The following is a 9,452-nucleotide window of genomic DNA, read 5'->3' on the forward strand; positions in this document are numbered from 1 at the left end:
GCACTGGAACAGGCCCAACAGCCTGCTCTGAGCAGCAGCCGCCCCCACTCCCCACCCTGCAGGACAGGATGTCGTCTGGGGGTGCGCCCCACACCCAGCTCTTCTTTCTGACGCAGGCGTTCCGGGCTTCCCTAATTTTTCATCCCCTGAGATACAACCACACCAGGCCCATACTTTGAAAATTTCTTTTTTTGGAGGGGAGGGGGCAGTTTTCCTTTTTTTAAAACTTAAATAAATTGTTACAAAATAGACTTTAGAAAATAAGTTACAAATTGTAGCAAAAGGCTCCCCTTCCACAGGCCACCTTCCCACCTGTGGCTCTCTGGAATTTGCCTCTCTCTGGTGTCCAAAGCTGGCTGGTGAGCGGGCCCAGCGCCTGGCAGAGCCTGGCACCAGGTTTCTTGCAGGGCCAGTCATAGGGAAGAACATGGTGACAGGCTGCGGGAAGGAGCACCTTCAAGGTCCCGAGGAACCAACCCCTCAGCCCTCCTTGGGAAAGAAGCCAGATCTGGGTCCTCTTCTCAGGAGAGAGGAGAAAAGAGATGGGGGTGCCCAAACTACTCCTGAGCAAAATATGGAGATCAAGCCTTTCCCTGCAACCCCCCACCCCACCCCACCCCGTATTCTGATCTTTGGAGACTTGAAGTTCAGAGGGAGAAGCTGAGGTCTGCAGGCCACTGGGGTGAAGGGTCCATGAGTGGGGTCGTGGGGGTGGGTGGAGGGGGCAGTGACAAATCCCCTCTGCCCGCCGCTGATGCCTTTGGGGCTCCTAGGGAGAGAGAGAGGAGGTCACTGAGGGGGCAAACCCCACACAGCTTATACCCCCTCCCCAGCCCTACAGGCCATTCCCCTCCCTGCCCGTGGTCCCAGAGGCCTGTATGAGAAATCAGGACACCCAATTTATGTTCCCAGTCCCGGCTAACTTGCTCCTTACTCATTCCCTTGAGGTCACAAGAAATCTTCTATCCTGAAAGTCATCTCTATAGCCCTCTCGGGAACCTCCCTTTCCCCTGGCTGTCTCCGGTCAAGAGCATGCCAACTCAGGGCACCCACCCTTGGTGCCACTAAATGGCACAATGGCACTTTGTCCCTGCACAAAGGCCACAAGTCTCTAGAGGAGGTGGAGACTGTGAGCCCGGGGCCTGCTGAGGGGACAAGCTGTCCCCCAATTCTGCAGCCTCCTCCTCCAACAGGGTGGGGTGGAGGTGACTTTCTGATAGATGGGAGATAGGGGCTAATGACTGTTGTTGCTACAGCAAGGCCTGGCTTCAAAGAAACAATTATCCGTGACTCAGTCCTCCAGTTAAAGGTGTGCTGGCGGGGAGGGGTATGCAGGTGGAAAGGCGGTTTAGTTGGGCACTAAAAAGGAGATCGACAGCAGAGAGGGAAGAGCTGGTTAAAGAGGAGGAGAGGGCCACGCTGGTAGGGCAGGACCAAAGGTCTAGCATCCACGCGAACAGGCGAGGACTGAAAGAGGACGCGGGGAAGAGGGACGGGCGCTGGGTGCCAACCCGTGACCCAGTTTCCCTGGACAAATCAGCTCTGCAGCCTTAGTCTGAGGGTGCCTCCCACACCCACTCTGCATTCCCTGGCTCCCTGCCTACTCCCGGGAAGAACCTAGGCCATCTTTTTCTCTGGGAAGCGTTCAGTGGCTGATCAGCAGGGTTTCCAGACGGAGCAGCGAGATGGAACCCCGTGACCTCCCCACGAAAACAAGACCACTCCTCTTTGATCTTGGCCCAGCTGAGCAGCCGACACCTGCCTCCACCTCTGCCCATGACTACCCCACCCTGTCCCACTATGTACCTGACTAGGGGGGTTCGTCTCAGATGCTCAAAAGGCAGCATTCACAAACTGGTTTTCCCACTCCACATCCAAGTGCCAGCCGCCTCTCAGAACCCACGCGACCCTCACGACCCTCACCCTGCACTGCCACCTGCCTCGGGGCCAGATTGTGCCCTCCACCGTGGACCCGCCTCCTCAGGGCCCCTCAATCCTCTGCCCAAGCCCACTCATGCCCCCGTACCAGATCTGGCCACTGTCCATTCCTCCTGGTGCTGCTGCTGGTGCTGCAGGAAGCTGATTCGGCGACGGAAGTGGCGGGGACAATGGGGGCAGGTGAAGGGCCCCTCCCGGGGTGCATGGACTCGCCCGTGACCCTCCAGGCGGGCGGCTGTCCGGAAGGCCTTGCCACAGATGCTGCAGCGATGGCGCTTTGGGTCCGTGTGGGTCCTGCCATGGTTCTTAAGGGACAGTAGGTTGGGTAGAAGTTTGGGGCAGAGGGAGCAGGGATAGAGTCCAGTGGTATGGGCCTTCTGGTGGTTCAGCAGGCTACCGGCATGACGGTAGGAACGCCCACACTGGGCACAGCGGAAGGGCCGCTCCTCTTCTTCAGCCACTGTGGACTTGACTTCTTGCCCTCCATTAGCTCTCCTGGCATTCTCTCCTGGGGTCCTGGGGCTTTCTGTTGGGACGTCCTGGGCATTCCCTGGGCCAGGGAGAGCCACGTTATCCTCCACAGTCCCAGCTTTGGGATGTCTGGCCTCTATCTGGTGTGGCACCTGATTGAGGCCCTTAGCATGAGTCTGCAGGTGGTCTGTTAGTTCATGGTGGGACTGAAAGGCCCTGCCGCAGTCAGGGCAGGCTAAGGTCTCGGCAGCTATGTGATTGTGACTGTGGCTCTTGGTGGCCACAGGACTCAAGAATTCCTTGGAGCAGAGCAGGCAATAGTGGCGGTCTGTCTTGTGGGTGCTGTGGTGGTTCAAGAGGCCTTCTGATTGGCAGGCCTTGCCACAATGGCTGCAAGAAAAGAGGTGGCTCTCTGGCTGGAGCTGAGGGTTGTTGTCTCCACTGTCCCAGCTGTCCATGTGACTCAGACGAGGTCCGTTGGGCTGGCTGTCGGCAAAGTGGCAGGGGCTCCTGGGGACACTGTCCCCTGACTCATCTTCTGGCTTGGTCAGCACATGACCCCGAAGAACCCAATCTTCATCATGATTCACTGCTCCCCTGTCTCCTCGCCACCCATCTGCTTTCCCCGTGCCCCAGGACATCGGCTCTGTGGCTTCTGAACCAGCTGCCCCGACCAGGCTCTGACTCTGCTCCCCTGGCCTCGCTGCTCCATCCTCCAGCTGGGGTACTGACTCAACACCCCCCAATCTGTCCTCTAGTCCCTGGTCATCAGCCAGTTTCTCCTCACTGCCCTGGGTGCCACTTGGGCTCTCACGACCACTTCTGGCCTCCTCATGCTCTCGCAGGTGCCGCTCCAGGGATCCCCGGCCAGGGAAGCCCCGGCCACAGAGGGCACAGCGCACAGCTGCCCGCCGGGATCTCCCTGCGCGCCGCCGCCGGCTCTCCGAGTGCAGCCTCTGGTGGTCCTTCAGGGCCATGCGGTTGGAATAGGTCTTAGGGCAGGTGGGACAGCTGTACTGGCCCGTCTCATGGCTGCGTCGGTGGTTCAGGAGGCTGCCAGCATGGCGGTAGGTCCGCCCACACTGCCCACAGCGGAAGGGCCGATCTTCCCGAGGCAGTTTTCGGGTGCCCCCAGCAGCACTCCGCTCAGCGTGGACCCGCTGGTGGCTAGCCAGCTGTTTCCGCAGGCGGAAGGCCTTCCCACACTCACAGCGGAAACGTCGGGGATCCGCATGGATGCGCCGGTGGTTCTTGAGGGACATGAGGTTTGAGAAGCCTTTGGAGCAGGCCTGGCAGCCAAAGTGCCCAGTCTGGTGGCTCTGCCGGTGATTGATGAGGCTGCCGGCATGCTTGTACGACCGGCCACACACCTCGCAGCTGAAGGGCCGCTCAGAGCTGGCCTCGGTCTGGCAGCCTTTCTCTGCAGTCTCCAACCTCGGTTCCACCTCCTCCCCCTTCACAGTGGTCTCCTCCCACGCCTCTTTCACCCCTGCCACCTCCTCCAGGGGCTCCAACTTAACTTCTTCCTGGAGCTTCCCCACTTCCTGCCCCAGCCCCTCTGATGCCATGTTCTGGGACTCACTGTTGCCTCCTGCCTCTGGGATGGGCCCCACCTGGGGCTCAGAGCCTTTGCAGCGCGGGTGGTTTCGCAGGTGATTACGGTAGGCAGCGAGGTTGGGGTAGCAGCGGGCGCAGACAGGGCAGATGAAGTCTCCGGTCTGGTGGATCTTGCGGTGGTTCACCAGGCTGCCCCCGTGGCGATAGGTCTTGCCGCACTGGTTGCAGCGGAAGGGGCGGGGCTGGGTCTCCAGAGAACATTCCCCCCCCTGCATGCACAAACTGTCTGCAGCTGTGGTGCCTATTCCCTCGCCAGACTTTGTTTCTCCACCCGCCCCAGAGAGAGAGATCGCTGTGCCCTCAGAGACACCATCTGCAGCCATCCCCGTGGCATTACCTGACTCTCCCATCTGGATGGGAGCCTTGTCGGTGGTGTTCCCAGAACTCTGACTTTGGTGGTGACGTTCCAGGCTCCCCAGGTCATCATAGGTTTGACCGCAGCAGCCACAGATGTGCCCATAACCCGCTCCATCCAGCGCCTCCACTTCCCGCTGCAGCTGATTCAGCAGCTCTGCTTCCGAGAGCTGCAGTGGGGGGCTACCAGTGGAGGCTGCCCCAGCTGCTCCTTCCTCGTCCCCCTCCTCATCAGAGCCCTCAGTCATGCCGCAGGAGTCATGGGCCTGGCGCCGGTGAAGCCTGTAGCCCACCCGCCCAGGGAAGATCATGCCGCAGAGGCAACAGAGGAAAGGCTGTGCTGAGGCTGCCTCCCCGGGCCTGTGGTTCTGGAAGTGGTTACGCAGAGCAGGCAGGGAGTCAAACTCCTTTGGGCAGAGGGAACATTGATAGATGCCAGGTGGGTGGCAGGGTCTGTGGCTCAGGAGGCCAGTGGCATGGGGGAAAGAATGCCCACAGTCAGCACACGTATGGGAGACCTCAGCCTGCCAGCTAGGGACAGCTTCGCCTGAGGGGGAAGAGAAGCTGGGCTGACCAGAGGCTGGTTTCTGGTCTTCATCCACCCCAATGAGGCCATCACAGAAGCGAGTCCCATCACCTTCCTCATGGCCTGGGAGGTCCAAGTTGTCAAGGAAACAGGCCTCTTTTCTTTCCAGTCCTTCCTCAGTGCTTCTGCTTTCTTTATCACCCTGGAAACATGCCTCACCGCTCTCGAGCCCACATTTGTCCCTTTTGAATCTGGCCTGCAAACAGTCCCCATCACTCTCCAAGGTGTCTTCAGCTACAACAGGACTTTGCCCGGCAGGGTCTTGGGGACAATCCAGGCCCTCATTATCTTCCACTGATTTCTGGGCCCAGCTCCCGCCTGATGGGAGTTTGGCTTCTCCCCCACCACCCACGTTGCCAGTTCGCCTCCGGTGCCGCCTGCTCCGCCGTCGACTGTGGCGTCGCAAGTGGTTCTTCATGGCTGCCATGGTGTGGAAGTGCTTGGCGCAGGTCCCACAACTGAAGTCTCCTATCTGGTGGGTCTGTCTGTGGTTGATAAGACTGCCTGAGTGACGGTAGCTCTTGCCACAGTCTCGACAGGCAAATGTCCGAGGAGGTGACACCCTGGTCTCTGTCTTGTGGTTTTCCCCTTCCCCATGGGTCTGGCCATGATGTTCAAGGCTCTTGGGGTCATCAAAGAGCAGCCCACACACATTACGTATCTGTGGTGCTGTCCTGTCTGCGGCTGGGGGGATCTCAGTGGTTTCCTCTTCATGTTTGCACCCATGCTCCAGATCGATGTGTGGGGCTGCTTCTACTCCCGGCGGGTCAGGTGGAAGCTCCACTTTGAGGTGGGTAGGGGGACGCTCAGTTCCTGGGCCTGCACTGCGGCGAGCTGCTTTGCAATGTACCCGCACATGGTTGCGCAGGGCCATAAGATTGGGGTACTTGCGGGGACAGAGTGAGCACTGATATTCTCCTGTTCGATGGCTGTGGCGGTGGTTTACCAGGCTGCCCCGGTGGCGGTAAGCCCGACCACACTCATTGCACTTATAGGGGCGGTGGTCCAGGGAGGTAGTGGGGCATGCTTTCTCTTTGGGGGTGCTCTCAGCCAAAGGTAGAGGTGCTGACAGCACTGATGGTTGCCCATCCTCCCCAGCTCCTTGCCGGGGTCGGTGATGAGCCCGCACATGGTTTTTGAGGGCAGCTGCATTGAACAGCTGCTTGGAACAAATGGAGCAGGGGTACACACCTGTTTGGTGGCTCTTGCGATGGTTGATGAGGCTCCCAGCATGGCGGTAGGTACGGCCACAGTCCCCACAGCGGAAAGGTCGATACTCCTCCAGGCCACTGTCCTCCAGCTCCCCAGAGGTGCTGAGATCCCCAGAGCCGTTCAGCATCTGTGTACTAGGGAGCTGGTCCCGGCTACTCTCGTCTATGTGCCCATTGGTGGTAGGCATCCCTTTCTCTTCCCACGGCTGTTCCTGCCGCTCCCCCTCATGGGATTGCTGGTGTTCCAGCAGCTCTCGGGGAAGGCGGAAGGCGCGGGGGCAACGAGGACACTGGTAAGGCCGATATTGGGCATGGAGTCGGGAATGGTTCTTCAGAGCCATGAGGTTAGAGAACTCCTTGAAGCAGATGGCACAAGGGTAGACGCCCAGGGTGTGGCTCTGGCGGTGATTGGTGAGGCTCCCAGCATGCTTGTAGGTCTTGCCACACTGACTACACTTGTACCGCCGTTCCTCCTCAGCAGGAGGGGACTGGGTGGGCTCCTGGCTCCCCGTGAAATTCACTACTGACTCAGCCAAATATTGTTCCAAATTGCTAAGGAGGCTGCTGGCTGGGGTGGGGAGTGGTGGTGCTTTGGCAGAGTTGGTGGTGGGTCCCCAGTCCTCTGCACCGTCCTCAGGATCTGGCTGGTTTTCCCAGCCTTCTCTTTGTCTGGTAGTGGGATCTTCCCAAGTGCCCAGGGCTGCTGCGGGATCAGGCCCAGACTCACAGCCAGATGTCTCTTCAGGATGCTTTTTCTGGTTTTCCCAGCCTTCCACAGGGCCAAGCCTCTGGCCCCAGGAATCAGTGGACACCATCTCACCCTGGAGGTGTGGCGCGGCTTCCTTTGGGCGGGGCGGCCTGCGCCTTCGGCGTCCCTCAGGAACATGAGTTCTCATGTGGCTCTTGAGGGCCATGGGATTGGTGAAGTCCTTACCACAGGTGGTACAGGGAAAAAGGCCAGTCTCGTGGGTCCGGCGGTGGTTGACCAGGCTCCCTGGGTGACGGTAGCCCCGCCCACACTGCTGACAGCGGTAGGGTCGAGGGATGCTGTCAGCCTCCTCACTGTCCTGACTGGAAGATGGGTGGAGTAATTCACGGTGCCGTGATAGTTCGGGGAGGCTAGGAAAGTGGCGCTGACAGTCAGAGCAGCTGAGTGAGGTGGGAACGTCCTCCATGGGGCAGTGTGACAGAAGCCTGGAGGTTCAGGAAGAGCAGGCAGATGGCAGCAGCATCTTCCTCTGGTGGAGGGGCCAAGGCCTAGGAAGAGGAGGCAATGGTCAGAAGGCAGGCCTGAACCAACTTTGTCTCTTGGTTCTATCAGCAACAAGTTCACCAGAGGTCAGAAAGTTTCCCCAAGCATCCATGCCTACAAACCTGCTTCCCACTGGTTCTAATCTTGAAGCATCATCATTCAAGGCCTCCTTGCACACAAGTTCCACAAATATGGAAACTCTTCTAGGCCTAGCTCAGGCTCAAGTCTAGAGGAATACAACGTACCTCTAGTCATAGGTCAATTATCTTGCTCTTTAGACCAAATCCAAAAACCCTTACGGTACCTAACTCTATGCTCTGTAATTTTGAAACAAACCGAACCTATCTTCTGTGATCTCTTAAAGGAAATCTGAACCTTTTTTAGAACCTTCAATTATAAAAGTCCAGTCCTCCTCACTCCTTGATGCCTTGGCTAAAAAGAGTAGCCTACAGTACTAAAAAAGCAGCCTCTTTCTCCAGTTGATAGCTGAGGGCTTAAGAGGCTTTCTTCAGAGAATGAGGTGGCTTGTTCCCCTCCCCTATTGCTTTCAGGGCCAGAAGGTCTTCTTTCCAAGAGTCTCTTGACCATTTCTTTCACCTTCTTCCCCTAAACCCAAACTATATTCCATCTTGGAAATTCCATCCCAGTTTTGGTTGGTCTGCACCCCCTACCTATTCCTTTCCCATTCCTCCCATCCTTACTATCCCTTCTCATTTTTCTTCTACCTCCTCTCAAACACTGATGATGACAACAAAGCATGCTAACAGCGATACCATCCACCACTGTCCAGAGCTTACGCATTGTGTCACTGAATCCTCACAACACAAGTTTACACAAGAGCAAACTCACTGACTCTGGCAATCTTCTTTCCAAAGCCCTTGTCTCTCCATAGTTGCTCCCCACGCCTATGCCCCCTTGGCCTTCTCTCACTATGATTCCTCACTCCCATGGGATCCCAATAAACTCCTATCTCCGACACTAAATCCCCTTTTTGAACCTGCTCCGTAATTTCTCACCTCACAAAGCCCTTTCGCTCAAGAATCCCCTCTCCTAATTAAGCACCAGCCAGGTCCTTTCGCCTTACTCATCTCTGCCAAGTGACTCTTAGGACCCCTACCTCACACGGTGGCCCTTTCTCGCTCCCGCCGCGGGTGCGTCCGTTGGGGACCGCGAACGGGAGCGCGCCTGCGCAATGGGACCCTCACCCTAACTGCAGCCGCGCGCCCCAAGGGGTGGCTGTACGGGGACTCTCGCGCTTCCACACACCACACTCTGCCAGGGCTCCTGGGAAGTGAGAGGGGAGAGAAAGGGGGAAAGGAGGAGGAGGGAAAGGAAGGAGGTAAAGGAAAGTGGGCGCAGCTGGCACGAACCAAGAGTCTAGCCTCGGGTCCGCGGACACTTCCTATTGTTACTAGGAAACAGGAAGTGTCCTGGCCGCAAAAGCTTCCCCGCGAAACCTCCGCCTTCGGGAACATATCCTGTCCCGCCTCCAAGTGCCGTTCCACACAGACACACTTCCGGTAATCGGCGAGCATTAGCTCAAACGCGGCACCGACCCCGCCCCCGTAGGTCAGAGCGCTGCGTCGTAACCCGCCCCCTCAGCCACACTTCCGGCAGGGGCAGCGAAAATCGTTCCGGTGCATATTGATTGGACACAGAGGAGGGGAAAAAGGGTTCTGCAGCCCTGACCTGAGTAATTTGGCGACACTTTTCGTGGGGCTCCCTGAAAAGCTCAAGGCAGATGGGAGTCGATTCATTCACTCCTCGCTGTTAAAGGAAATGTTATGGAATACAGGCGGGGTTCGGGTGTACCGATCCCGAGCATGGCCTCTCTGTCCTCCCACCCTCCAGTCCTGGATGAGCTGGCCCCAGGCTCGCGATAGCCGGGTCACACCGGGACCTGCCCGACGTCCCCTGCCACTCGCACCCACTGAGACCCGGCAAGATGCTTCTCGCCCCCTTCGGCTGGGGGAGCTCGGGTAAACTCTGCCTTCCTCGGTAGCCAGGAGAGCTCCTTCCACTT

At 58.1% G+C, this 9,452-nt stretch overlaps 1 protein-coding gene across 4 annotated transcripts; it reads right to left on the reverse strand.

The window, feature by feature from the left end:
- Positions 1–82: 82 nt before the first annotated feature.
- Positions 83–9,441, reverse strand: ZNF646 (zinc finger protein 646). 4 transcript variants are annotated; one of them, XM_037507189.2, is made up of 3 exons: positions 9,119–9,441; positions 2,027–7,434; positions 83–769 (listed from the first exon to the last, which is right to left on the reverse strand). In XM_037507189.2, the coding sequence occupies exons 2-3, from the start codon at positions 7,350–7,352 to the stop codon at positions 648–650; spliced, it is 5,448 nt and encodes a 1,815-aa protein (XP_037363086.1). In that variant the 5' UTR covers positions 7,353–7,434; positions 9,119–9,441; the 3' UTR covers positions 83–647. The 4 variants fall into 4 exon arrangements, with proteins under 4 accessions (XP_037363086.1, XP_037363085.1, XP_037363084.1 ...); XM_037507188.2 differs by lacking the exon at positions 9,119–9,441 and adding an exon at positions 8,800–9,111; XM_037507187.2 differs by lacking the exon at positions 9,119–9,441 and adding an exon at positions 8,547–8,792.
- Between the last annotated feature and the right edge of the window lie 11 nt (positions 9,442–9,452).

Source organism: Talpa occidentalis, unplaced genomic scaffold, assembly GCF_014898055.3.
Source record: "Talpa occidentalis isolate TD23 unplaced genomic scaffold, MPIMG_talOcc4v2.1 talOcc4.12, whole genome shotgun sequence".
Taxonomy (NCBI): domain Eukaryota; kingdom Metazoa; phylum Chordata; class Mammalia; order Eulipotyphla; family Talpidae; genus Talpa; species Talpa occidentalis.

Coding starts and splice junctions, on each gene's coding strand:
- ZNF646 (XM_037507189.2), bottom strand. CDS start 7,352: ATGGAGGACGTTCCCACCTCACTCAGCTGCTCTGACTGTCAGCGCCAC. Junction 770..2,026: donor ATGGACAGTGGCCAGATCTG/GTACGGGGGCAT, acceptor CTCTCTCCCTAG/GAGCCCCAAAGGCATCAGCG.